General features: G+C 31.3%; 1 protein-coding gene across 3 annotated transcripts in view; it reads left to right on the plus strand.

Moving 5' to 3' along the window:
- The window catches only part of LOC143044197 (cGMP-dependent protein kinase 1-like), a 110,837-nt gene that overhangs the window by 64,008 nt on the left and 26,774 nt on the right, over positions 1 to 20,055 (plus strand). For all 3 annotated transcript variants that reach the window (XM_076216094.1, XM_076216095.1, XM_076216097.1), the window contains exons 5-6: positions 6,420 to 6,483; positions 19,605 to 19,682. In XM_076216094.1, the coding sequence (XP_076072209.1) occupies positions 6,420 to 6,483; positions 19,605 to 19,682 (142 nt within the window). The remainder of the gene's footprint in view (positions 1 to 6,419; positions 6,484 to 19,604; positions 19,683 to 20,055) is intronic.

Raw genomic sequence — 20,055 nt, forward strand, 5'->3', positions numbered from 1 at the left:
AACCGCTTTCCTGGATTTACCTCTATCAGGAACGTCCGAAGCCGAATATTTGAAAACCAAAGACGATGTTTGAGTACAATGATATTGTTAGAATTCCACACTTTAAGTAAAAACGGAAAAAATGACTCCATAACATATTGCCAAAGTTGCTTCTTAATTGCATAAATACATGGCTTTTATTACCAACAAATTATTTTCTACAAATTTTCAAGGTAACATATGTCGGCTGCAGTTTGACGCTTTTTAAAAGTCAGTCACGTTCAGTTTCGATTCTATTTTAAACTTTTTTGTATACATATTCTTCAATCAGCTGTTTGTTCACCAAAAACCTGCTTCGATTATTCAACATTTAAAAAACACACTTTTAATCGGTTATAATAACCTATTTACTAAAAGACTAGTGTTAATTTTGTATGCATCGCCTACGATACAAACGGGGCGTAGTGTTTTCTGGTCTGTCCGTTCGTCCCCCTGTTTGTTCGTCCCATGTCAGGTTAAAATTTTTAAATCAAAACAGTTTTTCATGAAGTTTTGCTCGTATCAGTTTGATACTAAACACACATATGCATTATTATGCAAATAGATATCAAACTAAATATTTTGACCCCCATTCCGAGTTCACTTGTCAGTTACAGTTCTTGGTTGAAATTAGGTTAAAACATTTTTTCAGGTAGTATATCATGACATTGTGGTCTCATTAACTTGAAACTTAGTACATTTTTACACGCTTATGATGTGCACATTTTCATATGTATGCCAGAAATTGATCTTACCACTATTTTGAGGTTCACTGAACATGGAAATGTGACTGAGTTCGAGCAGGATATGATTTCATGTGGTCATAGAATCTTCAAAATATTGTATTCGCAATTACATGTTAATATCCTGATATAAAGTTCAACATGAAGCATTAGAGCATAAAGCAAATATAATTCGTATATTCTGTCGCTAACAGCTAAATTATATTTATAATCCCCCTCCGTCAAAGTTAAGCAGCTTTTCCGCTGACAATACATTTTGCGTCTTGAATACATCACAATTGTAGACAAAAAGTAATCAAGATTAACAAAAAAAAAGTACCCTAATGATAAAAGCGTTCTGCTCCGCGCATCTCAGCACAATCGTAACCGATGTTAAAGTATTTACCACCAGCGCACTACCGTGACTATAGCTCTGAATCATAACATCATATTGACAGGTGTAATTAGCCAAATCGATTTCAAAGAAAACTAAATAATAAAAAATATAGGTCGGCAGTAACGTAATAATATACAATTATTCCAAGATAAACATTTAATATTATTTATATAATATTTTTGTCTGTTTTATAACAAAGTGAAGAAAATGTAATAATAGGTAAATAATGGCCGTTCAAGATGGCCTTCGTCAGACACTAATTTATAACCGGAACTTGTATATTTCTTATTATATATACTAATGAGAAGTTTATTGCACTGTCATTAATGCTATTTCTAGTCTATAATGCTCGATGTAGATATAAATAATGTACAAAAGGTCAAAAGAAACTTACCATCTGGTGAGGAAAGGAGAAATTTACACACAGAATAAAAAATACAATTCTGACAGTCACTAACACTCGCACACGACATAATAAGCATAAATTCTATAATAAAAAAGGGGTGGTTGTGTGGAATGATTGCCATTGAGACAACTCTCCACAAGAGCAAAAACACAATCAACAACTACAGGTCAATCTACGGTCTTCAGCAAGCTCACATCGCATAGTCAGCTAACAAAGACCCCGAAATGACAATTGTTTTATAAAGAAGGTTGTTGTCTGTAACATTTGCAATATCAGTATATTTTTCAAGATAAAGTTTTGGAACTTGGTTAAGAGCAATTGAAAAGTTGATGAAAACATAAAAAAGTCTGTATTTTAGATTTTGTAAAGTTTAAACAAACTATTTTTGAGTCAAGAACTTTTAAGGAACATTCACGATAAATTTATAGTGATAGCATTTTGACATTACTTAAGAATAACAAACCAATGTTTGCAAAACGAAAACTCTTACTATTGTTTATATTTTCAATTGCACCAGGCATCCCAAGTAAAACACAATGCACATTTTTTGGTAGAAGTACAAAACAAATTGGGCTATAAATAAAATTTAGTGTAATAAATAGTCAACTGGCAAAATAAAAGCCTTGTTTTTCTAAGGATTAAGTTTCTCTGTCATATTTATCTAACGAAAAAATCAACCAAATATCAATTAGCAGAAAAAACAAAGAAAAGGTTAGAATAAAGCCAAAATGCTAAAATTCCTGATATAACAGAACTGATAGCATCACGGCTGCAGAATCAGTTTAACTTGATCGTTCGGTCTTGCTAGTTCTCACACATGTACAATTCTTGTCAGATTCTTTATAATATTTAAACTGAGACTATTATACTTAGTAAAGAAAATACCCAGACTTTTTTTTATAGATTTATATCAGCAATGTTTTGGACGAGTTGGAAAATCGATGCCGATAAGATATCTTAAAAAGAGTTATGACCCTTAGAAATATGAATCATATGGTATTTGCATTTTATGCGCTCTCCCGCGTCCTATTTTGCAAGATTCATTAAATTAAAGGTTTATAACAGCAATGTTTCGGACAATCACATGCTGATCAAATATTGTTAATAAGTTATACTAAAGATATCCGAAACAGCTATCTAGTCATCTCAACATTCTAAGATGATTATGTAGAAAAATAACTTACATGTAGTTATTGCCTTTGGACGGATGAAATATATGCATCGCGGTGGACATTGGATTAACTCTTTATTTATATATAAAAATAATCGAATATTATTACAAGCTTATAACTTAGCAACGTACATTCTATTTTATAAATGATTCATTTCAACTGAAACAGACTGCTCGGTCAGAAAAAACGCTTAATTTGAAAAATAAACCATTGCATAATGATAATGATCATGTGCTACATATACTCATCTATCGTAATGTTATTGTCTTGCGTAAGTGGAAATACGTTCTCGTGTACGCTGTTTAAAAAAAGTCAAGTTTCGAGGAGAAATTGTTACAATTGCTTTATTTTCAGATATTTATTAAGAATTTGTCATTAGAGAGTAAGATTCTGATACGATAAACAATCAAAATGCGTTTTACATTTTTTTACGTAAAAGTTTAAGCAAAACATCTATCCCACAGAGAATTTGAACATAAACTTGTTCGATCAGAATCATCTGGACGCTTTTTAACTGTTAACACCTAATTCGATTTTTAGAGCTACAGGTACATTGTTTATTTGTTCTTCTCTAAGAAACATAACATCAAAAGAAAGATAAGATTTATATATATATATTATTTCTTTCTCGATCATTAAATGATAGATATCATGACCCAACTTAACAGATATGTATTGCAAATACTTCTAAATGTTCTACTTTTTATGTTAAGTATGGGGTACCGCGTCTGAAACTTGATTGATACGTCATTTAGATGGACGCCTTTTTAATGATATTGGCGATAAAAACCATAACAAATCGCGAAAAGCAAATAAAGGGTGTTGTTTCTTCCACGAACGAAATGTAAACTGATAGATTGCCATCTATTGGTGGTATCTTCACCACTAGCGAGGAGAAATTATTTAGTACCACAAACATCAGTGGATGCAAATTGTAAACATCCATAATATTGATAAGAATGAACCTTAAGGTTTTTCCAACTGTTTGTATGGAAACCAGGTGAGCCGCGACACTGGGTCCACGATAAATTAAGCTAAGTAGTGGTAAGGGATTAATATAAGTTGATAAACTTGTTTCCAAATCCACTATAGATTAATATGTTTAAACGAAGCTAAGTTGATTCGTATCTTGTATACACATACATTACTTAATTTATCATAGACTTTGCATTCTCTAATGTTTTATTTCTAAAACATATTTGGTGCCGGGATAGAACACTTGAAATCTTTTCGTTGTCTTATGCAAATTTCATCGTTTGGGGATTATATAAGACTATAACAGTCTCAAATGATTATTTAGCTGAGTGTAAAACTTACGCTGAGTTATCTTGGTGCCTTTGATTACCGCTTGGAAACAAATAATATACCATATCAAAAATGCCAAAAAACCTTTTATCGTAATTTTTGATAACCTTTTTAATCGGCAAGTAAAATTAATTTGGCTGAATGTATCCATCACCAAAGCTCCATTAATTTAAATGACAAATATGTGCTTATGCTGTCTTACTCACAGAACATGAGAAAAAACTGTATAAAGTAATCAGCGACTCATTTTCACATAAACAAAAATAAAATAGAAATATATATATATATATATATATATAACGAAAAGCTTTGCAACAGATTAAATACTCAGAAACAAAAGACAAATTTTCAACTTGCATCATTGCCATAGAAACGAAACGAAGATGTTATCAGGCTGTCCGAATGGTTTTGATCTCTAGACTTATTGTCAGATCGAATGATATCCAAAAACGAGGCTAAACTATAATAGCACTATGTCAACGAGTGAAAACTAGTTGTAAAGATAAATAGTATACAGTCTGTAACAGCTGTTTCTGTCAAACGTAACTATCTTTTATTATCATATATAAGTATACTAAATAGATATTAAAATAGTCTAGGATATTTTTAAATAGTAAAAACAAAATTATCTTCTTGTCATGTGAACTTTCAGTAGACATATATACGTAATTGTGGGGAAATGATGTAAAATAAAGATAAGAGTTTTTGTTTTGTTTTTGCCTGTTTTTTTAGCTTCATGATAAGAAAAACAAATGCTGCCGAAATGTCCATATGCATAACATGTGTTTGGTTTGCTCGAAAAAAAGCTTTGAAAGTCAAATACATAAAACATTAGAGAATATAAAACTCAAACGGAGTCAAAAGAACTGCACAAACCGTGTAAGACCAGATTTGGTTAAAGGGATCGAAACTTTACTTTTATTATCATCTGAAAATAAGATATCATTTAGAAAATGAAAGACTTAGTACAAACCTATCGAATGCTCGCGGAAGGTACACCAAGCGGTAATAAAAATGAATAGAATAAAATTGAGAATGGAAATGTGGAACGTCAAAGAGACAAAACCCCGCCAAAGAGCATAAAACTTCAGAAGGCCACCAATGGGTCTTCAATATAGCGAGAAAATCCCGCACCGGAGGTGCTTCAACTGGCCCTAAATGGCCATATATATGTATTTTTAATAACGCGCAAGAACAGAATTTTGGACGACAAATTGTAAAGCTTCAATTTATGAATTAAAGCATGTACATGAGATGTGAGTGATAAAGTCACAGAGAGCTCAACCCATCAACATAAGTTAGCTAACAAAGACATCTTAATATTACGGCAGATTTATTATCTGATCAACTGATATCAATCATAAAACATTTTGAGTAAGAACCATTTAACATGTTTATTTCTCCTTTGGTACTAAACAAATATAATGCTGAAATTATATGTTATTATGACAGTCGTATTTATATATACTAGTACAACACAAAGCAATGGAACTATTCACGTAAAAGTTTTCACTGTCCTTTGTACACACTGAAATTGATTCAGATTTGTCCACTTTTGGCAAAAAATCTTGTTTGAGATTGTTCCACTTTTCGGTCAGAATCAGATTGTTTGCTGTGTAAAATACTGCATCTCAGAAATACTTGTTTGTCAAACGATTTAAATATTGTGTTTGGTTTTTGTCCTTTAATTAATTAAATATTGATAGCAGATATTTGGAAATGTTTTGTTGAATATATTCCTAATATGCCTATTGAGTTCAATTGGTACTATTTAAGGCTTACACTTGCATACAACCCCGATCGATCCTTTATTGTATATTTCCTGTCAGGGTATATTATGTGGAAAGTTAGTCCTTCTCATTGTATATAAACCCAAATTTCTTTTTATTTGTATATATGAGCATTACGAAATTTAACCTGTCCGAAACAATTAAATTTCGAATCAATTATCATCAGTTACATGACGAATAAACTCTACTGACTGACAGAGCAAGTATCTTATGTAGAATATCTCTGATACAGACAACAGTTCAATCCAATCTTAGATACGGAAGCATCGCTGCCAACTAATCAGCTGCTTTGCTTTGTATACAAATAAATCCTTTCATCTTTGCATGTGGATAACAGTTTGCGTTTAAACCGTAATAAGTGTGGACGGTTAGCAACATGACAAAACTGGACTTTAATAATTATGAACTTTATAATACGTTTTCAAAACGGCTGGCATGAAAGTAGAACGGAGTTTGTCGAAACGAAGATTTGAACGTATTGCAAGAAGGTAAGCTTAATTTTGATGCAAGTTTTTATGATATTTTTTCTATATCTTTATATGCATTACATAGGTTAAAATTTAAATATTTTATTTCATAAATGGTAATGCTTATATATTTTTTTTGCAGTGTTCCAACTTTTAAAAATTTGCCTGAGGAATCGCTGAGTAAAATTGCCGACGTGTTGGAAGAGGTAGGATACTTTAAGTTTGTTGTAGTTCTTTTTTTTTACATCAGATTAACACTGTTGTGAATTAAATGTTCACATCTTTCAGAAAAAGAAGGCAACAAGATTTTTTAATCTTTTTCGATAAGCAAGTACAATTTCTAAATAGATGTTCCTATTCTTTTTTCTTCGATAAATATTGCAATGTCTTTATTTTTCGCAAATATAGGCAAGCGTACTCCAATATACCCATTTATTTAATATTTATTCTTGAGATGTGAAACTTGTGTAAATCACATGCTATTTCCAAATAAGCAATCTTTGGTCTGACTTTGGATTATAGAGCTTTTCAACAGTACATTTTCGGATTTTCATTTTTTGGCATATAATTTCATTGACAAGAAATAAGTTTTGAATTTGCTCATGTGATGCGTCAGAATAAATGTGTATCTTAATATTTATTTATTAATTAATGCTTTAAACTTTCAAAAACTTTTAAAATTATTAATTTCATTAAATGCAAAATGTATGAATTTAGAAATACGTCACTAATGGTTCATGACTTTTTTCTATGTACACATACTTTTTTATTTGCATTTCATTTAAGAGATCAATAATTAAGAAATCATACAGTTGTGCTAACATAAGATAAAAGAAAAAACTTCATTTTGATACTTATATTTCATTTATTTTACTTTTGATAGAACATAGATGTACATTAGTACTTGGTTACTCTTTTTTGGGGGGTTAAGTTTGGTTCTACAGCTGCCTGTGTTTGATGATAAATGCAGCTAACCTTTTGCAATCGAATATTTTTTCCCCTCCAAATTGCACAGTTTGGAGCATAAACTTAATATTTACTTCAGTTTACACATTACTAAAACCTAAATACACAACAGAATAGTTCTGAAGCAACATGTACTTTTTAAGAAATTTATATATTTTGACCAAAAAAAATCTCTTTGTATTTTTAATAGGTCTGAAAATGCTTGAGTACTTGATTATGATTCTGCTTGATCTTCACTCATTTTGCAAGCTAGCTTTTGAAAATTGCAAAAAGCTCTTTTTCGCGCAATGCCTATAATTCTCATTATATTCATCGACGACAGATCAAAATTGAAAGAATTTCAATTGACTATTTGAAGATATAAATAATTATAAAATGCAACGCTTAGTTTATAAATTTATCTCTATGTTTTCTTTTTTATTCGAGATGATACATTATTGCATTTACAAATGATAGTTATAAATTCTAATAAATACTTTATGTCTAATTTAAAAGTTAATTTTAGAAATAAATTTTCACACAAGCATAAAGTAATCAGTAATTTTAACTGATGCAACAAGTATTTCATGATAGTTAGATAAGATTAAGACATTACTTTTATTTCGATTTTGAAATTCATCAGATTCACTTTTCATAATAATATTACATAATATTGATGCTTGCTACGATGCATTGCAAAGAGAAAATATTAGTTAGTAGAGTGTTGCAGAACAAACATAGCGTCGTTCTGATAATTTGGAAAATCCAGATGTCTTCTTTATCGTTTTCGAAAATGAAATCAAGATTGAATTGCGGCAAATGTAGCAAATAAAATCATGCAAAATAACAGTGATTATTGACTTCAAAATTTCAATTTGCTAAATAGAAAAAGAGTGAAAGAAAATATAGTTTTAAAGAACGAATGATGGCAATAAACGTGAAATTCTAAAGATATGTTTATATAGTTTAAGAAACTGTACAAAACGATATATTTCACACTTTTGTTTTAATTCAATGCTCCTTACCATGTTTGAAAACGAGTCGGACTCACTCGATGCGGGGTCTTCTTTCTTATTCAACTTAATATGGCATTTTTATAACTTTTTCATTCGAGCGTCACTGAGTCTTTTGTAAACGCTCGTCGAATTTATCTATTTCTAAGACTTTTATCTGTGATGATGTTGTTTTCCTACATGTGAATCAATTGAAACTTACTAAATTTGCTTATTCTGAAGCGCATTGACAGCCGCGTCTAAGCAAAGTGAAGTAAAAATAAAATACGTCCGTACGGTGGCCTTCTATAGCTTACTATGTGGACTGGTTTGTGTTTACCCTATACAAAAGATCCCATATTTGTCGTCATTTGATCTCTGGTGGAGAATTGTCTGTTGGCAGCCATACCACATCTTCTTGTTTGTACTTGTCGTTGAGTGGTAATAGTCCGGGTATTAAAATTTGGATTACATAATAAACTAGTCTGCTTAATATTTATTTTGATATCAATATAGAGTAACAAGATGTATTGAAATAAGTTTAGAGATTAACAACCAACTGCGCATTTAAAGACCCCATATAATGACGTATCGGATTATATCGCCCAATCAAATTACACAGCACATATTGCTGATTATGCATTTTGAAATAGCATTTTGATATAGCTTTCTGCTGTGCTCCTGATAATTGCCACAGCTAAATGTTTATTTCAGTAACTTTCATCTATGTTCTTATTTACCTTTCACTGCACTTGAATTATTTTAGCATTTATTAAAAATTGAAATATGCAAATCCCATGTGGATTCAATTTCTGTAATATGTTTTAAATATTATTCAGTCATTTAAGACTAATAAACGAAGGCGCCTTTGATTTTTTTTAATATGATTTTTATTTTTAACGACTAATAGTTTTCTGCTGTAATAAATTTCGAAATATTTTTTTTAAGAATAGAGGAATATAGGTCCTTTATGCAAAGCACTGATTCTTTGTCCGGATTTGTTCATTTTATTTTTAACTTTTTTATTGGGTTTGGTCGACCTCGAATAACACGTAAGAGACGATTATTGTCGAAATGCGCATCTGGCGCATAAAACTTGTTATTGTAAACAAATGTAGATCCACTATTGTTGCTTTGATTGCAAGTACTTACTTTATGCTGATAACAACACAACCAGGAAATGAAAATCTACATATCATACGCTGGCACATGCATTGCATGTGTTATACAGATAAAGCGAAATCCTCTGAGAAAACATTTGTTTTACGATTAAACGTCAAATTACTACCATACAATATGCTGTTTAATTGGTTTTAAATTCGAATTCAGCATTTACGTTGCTTATCGTGAAAAAACAAATGTTTTGTTTTGACTCGCCGCCATCAAGTCTTTTTGTTCCGAGGCGGCGTAACGCAAACATGAATCAATCAATATTTGTTATGACATGTTCATTGAAGTATCTTAAGGTCTATGTATATTTGAAACAGTTAAGATGTGAATTACAGTGTATGTTTATAAGTTGTGCATATTGAAAGTAATTTTACTAAGCATCTCATTTGACGATTTATCAAATATTATATTACCTAGTAAATAAACTCATCATATATACCAGGATTAAATTTTATATTTACGCCAGACGCGCGTTTCGTTACAAAAGATTCATCAGTGACGCTCGAATAAAAAAGAAATTAAAAAGCCAAATAAAGTACAATGTTGAAGAGCATTGATGACCAAAATTCCCAAAAGTGTTGCCAAATACAGCTACGATAATCTATTCCTGAGGTAGAAAAGCCTTAGTATTTCATAAATTCAAAAGTTTTGTAAATAGTTGATTAATAAATATGACCATTTAAATTATAATTCTGGGCTGGTAATACCCTTGAAGAATTAAACATTCACCAGCAGTGGCATCGACCTAGTGGTTGTAAATAAACTCATCATAAATACCAGGATTATATTTTGTATTTACGCCAGACAATATTCTGAATCATATTAACATTAGCTTTTTTCCATTTGAAGACATTTGGTTGCATGCTATCAATAAACTTTTCTGTAGTAACACATCTTAGCATTTAACAAATAGTTATGAATTCAAAGTTCTGAAATTAAAAGAGGTATAACGCATGGGACATCTTAACACTTTTAGGAATTTTGGATCTCAATGCTCTTCAACTTCGTACTTTATTTTTTTTTTTTTTTTTTTTTAACTTTTTTAGATTCGAGCGTCACTGATGAGTCTTTTGTAGACGGGACGTGCGTCTGGCGTATATATAAAATTTAGTCCTGGTATCTATGATGAGTTTACTTAAAGAACAAAAAGGGGCATACATTTTGAAATAGACTATATGAAATAGATTTTAAATGTATGGAAGACTTTGATTATTTGACTTAATAGATAGTGTTTGATTGAAACATGGAAAGCAACATGTGCCCATAAAAAAGTAAAAGAATGACAGGTCAAATAAGGAAAGACAAAGAGACAAATAAATGTACACCGATTAGTACATAGGAAAAATGAGATTAACAAACATGTTCACATAATAAAAAGTGGTCGGCTCTCGAAATGATTGTAAGGGTTACCAATAATTTATGAGCACATTTTCAAAAACTGTAAACGACCCCCTGCTGCTCTTTTTGTAGAACAGAATATACTTTTTCACCATCCATCATTTTTGTTTGGTGTTCTATTAAGAAACACTATTATCATTTAATGTCATTCTTGACGTAATTGCAACGTTCCTACACTGCAATATTTTCTATTCATCTGTTATATCAAAAATCTGCACAATGTCTTTCATTTGACAATGCCTTTGGTTTTTATATGTAACAGTTCTAAAAATAAATTCATGCAGTTTTTATTTCTACTTCATTATATTTTTATAGTATGCATAACAGAGCGTCTAGAAACATATACATTACATAAATTGTTCGAATCTATTGATAAATTTAGTCCAGAAACATAAAGTATAAGTGCCAACCTGCCTAAGAATCAGGCAATGGTGAAAACATGGCAAACAATACTCCGCTCAAAAACCTGAATTTAACTTCCGATGTTATTATGGTTCACAAATATAACAATGATTTCGTGTTCCTGTTCTGGTATTTTGTGATAGAATTGAATTGATATGCACTCGAAATTTAAAAATTTGGGGGTAAGAATCCGTAATTTGCTATCTTTCTTACCAAAAGTTATCTAGAGATTCTCGGAAGCGGAAGACTTACCATTTCTTGTTCAGTATGAGGGATATTTGAAAATAGGATCGTCTGTAATTTTTTGCGGTCATGTTTTGAAATTCTTCTTAACTGTCCGTTTCTTACATCGACTGACATACAATGCATAGGTCGTTCGGTCGTACGTTGACGGTTCATCTCATCTTCCGGTACTGCTGCAAGTGAAAGCGATAACATGTATTTATGGCAAAAAAAACCATAAAAAAACACAATCGACAAGTAGGCAAGATAGTCTTGTCCACAATTAAGGCAACAGTAGCATACCCTGTTCAATAGTCATAAATCAATTAAGTAAAAACAAATTCGGGTCACATTCCAAAACCGAGGGAAACACATCTTAGAAAATACTGTATAATTGATACTATATAAATATACTTTGAAACGGGCCCTTTAATTGGATTCAATAAATATTCTTAGTATTATTCATCAACTATACGAGGAAAACAACGGAACAACAGACACACTGAACTGCAACAAAAATAAACACCAACATACATAGAAACAACTATCAAGTAAGTTTTTTAAAAGAACTGCCATATTCGTGACTAATACAAGAAATTTTTAAGACACATTGGGGGTTGACCTGATTTTATGGCTAGCCAAACCTCCCGCTTACATTACAATGTTAAACAAGATATGCTAATCTATGTTATAATGCTGTTCTAATACTGGAGAGAGATCTATACAAATCGCCGTGGCGGTAACTTTGTAAAAATCTCTACATACTAATTTAAATTGACTATATGAAAATAAAGAGATGAGGTATGATTGCGGTAAATTGCAAATGAGACATCTATCCACCAAAGTTTAAATAAAGTGGATGTAAATACTTTAGGCAATCGTAGGGTCTTCAGCGATCATAAAACCCCATAGTTTGTTTCTAGTTTAAACTCTCATGATATATTTGTAATAACATAAACAACATGACGGGTGTCACATGTGGAGCAGGATCTGCTTTCCGGAGCACCTGAGATCACCCCAGTTTTTAATGGGGTTAGTCTTTAGTTTTTTATGTTGCGTTTTCTGTACTATTGTTTACAATTGAGAATGGAAATGGCGAATATGTCAAAGAGACAACAACCCGATCGTAGTCTGTTTGTCTTTTTATTTTTAGCCCCGGCGTTGTCAGTTTATTTATTATCTATGAGTTTGACTCTCCCTCTGGTATCTTTTGTCCCTCTTTTAAACTCATTGCTGTCTCTTTATATGCACTGGGGTAGCTTCGTTATAAGTAAACAGGTGTGTGTTACAATATATCATTCTCTATGGCAAATTGCGTAATGTTTACATTTATATACCATATTACACCCATTGACATTACATTGTATTGGATGTGTAATAAAATTGCATGAGGTCAGAGCTAAACATTGGCTTAGATACAACTTATACATGTATTAGTAAGCGTGAAACTTTCTTTCAATTTCGTTCTATTATAAACAAAATACGAATCATTTGCGATATTTGGAACGATGATTAATTGACGATATATCACTGTTAACGTTGTTCTTGTGGGATTTATGCCTCTATTAAAGATTCGGGTTGGGGATTTTGATATCTGGTAAGGCATAAACACATTCTTTTGTGTGTATTATATAAGCTGCAAAATTAATAAAAAAAAATTATGTTAATTTGGACGTTTTTCTGCTCGACATGAATACCATAGGTTAGTGAGAATACACGCCCAGGAATTTTTATTCAGTTTAAATTTGTAATAGGTCCAGCATTCTAGTTTGGTGCGATACTGTATCATTAACTGTTTACACTGCTAATCAGAGAGATAAGAAAGAACAATTACAAAACGAGTGGATGGGTCTCTACTCACGAGAAACTTGATCGTTCGATACCAAAACAGTTGTCTGTAATCTTATCTATGCTGTCTTATTTCCGAATGTCCCTTTTCGCTAAGGATGGATTTGCAAGGAGATATTGAATGCATAGCTGTACACGCTTTATATATTTGTTGTAATTCTCTTTTATAATGTATTTGCCTCTATGTTCTATATTTTCACACATTTTATGGTAAGCAGAGACAAATGTGAAAAGAAGGAAATGTGTTATAAGTAACAGTTAGCGTGCATTTTTTTCTTCAAGAACTACGTTACCTTCCGGGTTTTCGTCGCTAAATTTTGTATAATGTTTTGAGAACATTTTGTGTTTCGTTTGTCATTTTATTTTATCTGGCATTGATTTGTTATTATTGTTTTTTAATTGATCAGGATTTTATCATATATCTTAAGCAAATTCCATTTAACACAATTTACACCAAGATGTCCTTAAATGAAATTGAATACCCTGCATTTATCATGCTTTTCAATAACATATGGTCAAATCGCTGAACGACCTTCCTGCTAAATTATAGAAAGCTATAATACTACATTGACAATAGTGTCTTGGTGTAAAATAGATGCATCCAATCGGGCAAACGCCCTCAGCCGGTATCTAACACAAAACACCGTTATAAATAGGTAACAAGCTGTCTTTGACAAGAATAAAGTCGGTGACCGTATTATAAATATAAAATCATTTCAGTCATTACTACATATTTTAGATACATAAATACATCAGACGAATATCTGTTAAACCATCTGTTAAAATATGATCAAAATATTCTCACAGCCGAGTTCTTTTTGTTTACAAATAGATTTGAATGTGGTATATGAAGGTAATATATACCAATGTATAAATATCTCAAAAGTCATAAAGAAAACAGACAAACTTGGGAGGAACAATAACATGCAAACAGTAGGAGACCAGGTTTACCTTTCTTAAAAGGTCGCACGGTTCACGATCAGAACAATATCAATTGGTTTAGTTTGTAAAGGTTGACGTATTATCGAAATGCATTTCAATAAATGCAAGGTGCGTTGACACGGTGAGCTTCCTCTTCTGAACAAAAAAATGTCAATATGCGCATTGAGTACTTCGAATCAATTCTCTAAAATGATGTGTTAATTTGTGCTGAACACCTAGTATAACTCTTCTGAGGTAAAAACAAAATACCATTTGTAAGCGTCTTGGCTTAAGACATGTTTTTTTTCTTATGTTTTAATTTTTTCAGCAAATATTTTTGGTGGGAATGTCTTCCGTAATCTTTTAGAAGTTGTAAAATGTACGCTTTTATTCCTGATCAAGCAATATAAAATAATGATAATTAAAGTTATGGTTAAACTCAATATGGAAGTGCTTCTAATTAAAGGAGTCTTCGACTAAAAAGAAGAAGTTCAAAAGTAAACCACGTAGATGTTGTTAAAGATAATTAGTGTAATTATTATTATTTTAAGATAATATTTTTTTCACGCTACTCTAGTATTTACGTCATAAGTAACATACTATGTTATAACAATATCAGTATATTAAACATGACGTTCCAAGGTGCATTCGTACTAACTCTCAACAGTCATATATAACAATTATAACATTTGACTTATTTCGAGTAACAATTGAAATAATTATAAATAAGTGGTTAATATCTCAAGACGAAGAAATAGTATATATATATCAAGTTCTGTAGAGTAAATCGAACAAAAAGGACGACGTATTGACGTTTACAATTTAGAATATTACGATATCAGTTAAACGAAGCACGTGCGGATTTGTACTAACATAAGCAACACGACGGGTGCTACATGTGGAACAGGATCTGACTACCCTTCCGAAGCACTTCGTAATAGTGAACTGTCATTACATTGTAGAATAGTTATTCACATTGTCTTTTCATAATTGAATAGTTGCCAACTGACTGTGCAGTTATAGACAATGTACTAAATGACAAATAGAAGCTAAGTTCACAACCCATATGAATCAGACGTGTTTAAGTACTCATGACGGTATTGAAATCTTAAATTAATCCTGGAATTTACACTCTCCGAGCTTAGCCGTGAGGTGAAGATGTAGGAACGTTTATATATAGGGTTAACCTCATTACACTAATGGTTTGCGAATTATCTTGCTTAAAATCTTGGCAGTATATTATGCTCTGTTGAAGTCTTATCCCTATAAATATTTCCATTGTGCTACTGACCTGGTTTACTTGGGTACAGCTTTAGATTTTACAATTGCATTATCTCACATAAGTTTGTTAAATTCAATGGGCTATTTCAAAGCAGTTTCTTCAAAAATAAAAGTGCTGTTTAATTGTTCTTATATGGGTTAATTGCGTTTGCAAGTATATGATTTGTCGATGTGGTTTCTTATTTACATCATTCATGAATGAGAGAATGTTTATCATAATCATTTCAGATCGTTCATTAAACAGTTTAGATACCTTTCTATGTCGTTCCTTATTTCTTTTTTTTTATTTTTCTTTCCGATAAAAGATATGGCTGTTTGGTAAAAGTGTTTAAAAAAAAATATCACCAAAAATTCAATGTTTATAATATTTTAAGCCAGACGGGCGTTTCGTCTACAAAAACACACTCTCGCACCACAAAAGTAACAATATAAATGAACTCGTTTGTATGTGTGAACAAATTTTAGGATGAACATCGATTTGGAGGTGGACCTCAGCTGTTTTAAACAAGTTTGTAACAAACTGATAAATACAATATACACTCATAATCTAGTATATATGATATACATATCCATTGTTGTAAAGTATATAAGTTTGCTGTTTCAAATACTCGTATGTGCTTTTCTTTTCCCAAAAACCCTAAGAGATGTTCCCTTGATAAATTAATATTCAATAACCGTCAACAACTCGTGATGGCATCCGTAGAATTTACGAAGGGATGATTTCAACTTCACCATTTGGAACTCTTAGTTTAATAGCTTCCTTTTGAGCAGCTACCCTCTATCAAGAAAATCATGATAGGAAAAAAATAATACAATATACACTGCACTCATAATCTAGTATGTATCATATAAAATTGAGAAAGGAAATGGTGAATATGTCAAAGCGACAACCACCCGACCATAGAGCAAACAACAGCCGAAGGCAACCAATGGGTCTTCAATGTAGCGAGAATTCCCGCACCCGTAGGTGTCCTTCAGCTGGCCCCTAAAATATGCATAATAGTACAGTGATAATGGACGTCATACTAAACTCCGAATTATACACAAGAAACTAAAAATTAAAATCATACAAGACTAACAAAGGCCAGAGGCTCCTGACTTGGGACAGGCGCAAAATTGCGGCGGGGTTAAACATGTTTATGAGATCTCAACCCTCCCCCTATACCTCTAGCCAATGTAGAAAAGTAAAAGAATAACAATACGCACATTAAAATTCAGTTCAAGAGAAGTCCGAGTCTGATGTCAAAAGATGTAACAAAAGAAAAAAAATAAATAAAATGACAATAATACATAAATAACAACAGACTACTAGCAGTTAACTGACATGCCAGCTCCAGACCTCAATTAAACTGATTGAAAGATTATGTCTTCATCATATGAATATCAGGTACAATCCCTCCCGTTAGGGGTTTAGTATCATACTATCATAAAATATATGAGAAGAACATAACCCGTGTCATGCCAACAACTGTTTTTTAAGAAATAAATGTGTTTAGTTCCGATGCAAAGACCCTATCAGTGAATCAATGTTAAAGCCAAAATATGCAATCTTTAATGACCTGACAACAGTATCGTAACTATATCCCCTTTTAATAAGTCTATTTAAAGGTTTTGTTAGTTTCTGAGGAGAATACTGACATTTTTGTGCTTTATGAAGAATATTTCCATAAAATTTTGGATGTGAAATACCTGAACGTATAAGATATACATATCCATTGTTGTAAAGTATGTAAGTTTGCTGTTTCAAATAGTCGTATGTCCTTTTCTTTTCCCAAAATACCCTGAGAGATGTTCCCTTGATAAATTAGGTGACCCAGAATCCAATTTTTAACTGAAATTGAGCTTCAAAGGCATAAAACACTGTTTCATTTTTCATTCTTCATGTCGGTTTATTTTCTCGTTCTGCTAATTAAGTTATAAAGAACGTGTTATTTCTGTCAAAATAACTTTCACTAAACAGCAAGAAACCAACACCATTATCAATTGTTTTTCCGTTAATATTGACAAAATGATAGCTGTAATTAGCAACATTTAATGGCAGTAGTTCACATTATCCGTGTTTCAGAATCATACTGCTTATTTAATAGTAGTAAAGCTTGTTGCCAGAGGGTAAAACAATGTTATGAAGCTTTGGAATTCATATATATATAAGTGTTTCTACATTTCCTTCAATCAGTGTAAATTTTCAAATAACGGGACTTTCTGCACTTTTGTAATGTAAGTTACCATGGACAAACCATTCTAGTTTTAACGCAGTCGGGCTCAAATATTAACACACAAAAACAACCTACAACTTAATCATATTGCAAAAAAACTAGCTACAACTTAATCGTCTTCAAGTGTCTAATTTCATCAAAACTCAATTAAAAAGAGGAAGGGATAATTTCCCATGGGTTTCGTTCAATCACAGTCTCTAATTTTAACAATTTAACTCATTTATTCAAAGTCAAAATATGTGATTACTGCAATAGATCTTATTGTTTATACCAAATAGCAAATTGTAATGTTTGTACAATTTGCATCAGTTAATATCTCTAACCAAAAATTACTTTGTACCTGAAAAAAACCCAACATATATATTTTTAGACGTTATCACGGTCTTTTGTTTGCCATGAACAATTCCTTGTTGGGTTCTTAATGTTCCTCAATTTGTGCAGGACAAGGACAATAAACATGTAAATATCAAATGGAAAATGTTATTTACAAGTATAAAAAGTTAAATGACAAAAATCAAACTCAAAACTGAAACTCCTCTATGAAACGGCAAAATCAAAGCTAAAACACACCAAACGAATGGAGAACAACACCCATTTTATTGACTTTGTACATTTTACGATTAATAATGTCAGCTTATTTTAAAAGTTCATAAACTTTGGGAAATGTATTTTGTATCATGATATATTGCATTATTCAGCAAACATCAAAATTGGATCTCTGTTATAAATTATATGTGATTTCATCTGCATGTTATATATGAACTATTTGACTTGAAATTGTTAGTTCCATCTTTATCAGTTCGTATAGTCAATTGTTTTGGCGTTTCTTGTCATTGCTTATAAGACTTTAAGTCTTATCACGATTTATTGATGAAAATAGGTTATGCTGAAAGTTGTATGCTTTTCGTTTATAATTGTAAACGTAGAAGTGAAAGTGATATTGAAATTGACTAATACTGAAATCCATTAGTTAGGAAATTATCACCAGATTCTACTTTCATGTGGTAAAGTATATCACACAAAAGTTTTATAATACTTTGAACTATATCGATGTTTATACAAGAAGGCAATATTAGTACTATTTATATCACTCGGAGTGAGCTTAAAATTGATTGTTTATCGATAAAGTCAACAAAAGCAATAGAAATCCTCTAAACTAACCTCGCATCTGTCTTTACCTTGTACGATTGATTTGTTTGATTAGATTGATCCTATATGAAACACCTGATAATTAGAGGAAACATTTGACCTTGACATCAATTTTAAGTGAATGATAATGGACGTTTGAAAGATGCTCTAATTACAAACGTTATGTAAAGTCTGAAAACATAAGTACTACATTTTACTAAATCGCTGCTTGAAATTTTATGGCAAAATTACAAGAAACCGAAGACCGAGTTATACTTTATCCTATTTTATTATTTATTTTTTTTCTTTTTTTCTTTTTAAAAATCATTTTAATTTAAATATTGGCTTTAGTTCAATGTTAAGGAATATATATTTGCTACAGTGCATTAAACAATCAACAACCAATCAATTATATTATTATTTATCACCAACCTGGCTGTATGGAAGAGAACCATATATTTTTGGAAAGCAGAAATAAATGTAAAAATAGTGTTTGTATGTCAATAGTAAGAAATATATGTTTCAGAAATCGTCATGCAAATTCCAATAATGAATTTAGGTTGAATTTTTCGAATCTATAGAATGCATTTAACAGGAAATGCTGAATAATTGAAAGACTAGATATCTCTATTTTGCAAAGTCAACCAATTTTTCTGTTTTTCATCAAGTATCTCCCGTTATTATCAGGACTGATTTCAGGAACTTTTTTAGTACGTAGAATGCTATTATATAGTTGCAGTACTTTATGTTGGAAATCAGATGTAATTTTTCTTCACAATACCTTTTGTTTTCATTATATTTCAGACACATTTCAACAATGGTGAATACATCATTAGGCAAGGTGCTAGAGGGGATACATTCTTTATCATAGCAAAAGGAAAGGTGAGTAGCTTTGAAATAAAGAGAAATACATTTAAGTTATTGGTAATTCGTTTTTCACTTTGTTTTTCTATATATAGATTAATTTGCCCATTATCGACTTGCGCCACTTAACAATATCTCATTTTAAAATGCATTTTGTGATATCCCAACCTTCAGCAGCTACATACATATATAAAGCTACGTATTGAATAAAATTGATATTGGCATGAGATTTGAAATCTGTATCATTCGAAATTTTTTAAATACTCTCAGATATGTTTCTTTCTTTTGCTGTTCACATTCCATTGTCCCCTTGGTTCGAAATCCTTATTTCCCTGTTCATTCAGTTTTTCCTCTTCACAAGTAACCACTAGGAAATCGAGATTGTTTATCG

Source organism: Mytilus galloprovincialis, chromosome 9, assembly GCF_965363235.1.
Source record: "Mytilus galloprovincialis chromosome 9, xbMytGall1.hap1.1, whole genome shotgun sequence".
NCBI classification, from domain to species: Eukaryota; Metazoa; Mollusca; class Bivalvia; order Mytilida; family Mytilidae; genus Mytilus; species Mytilus galloprovincialis.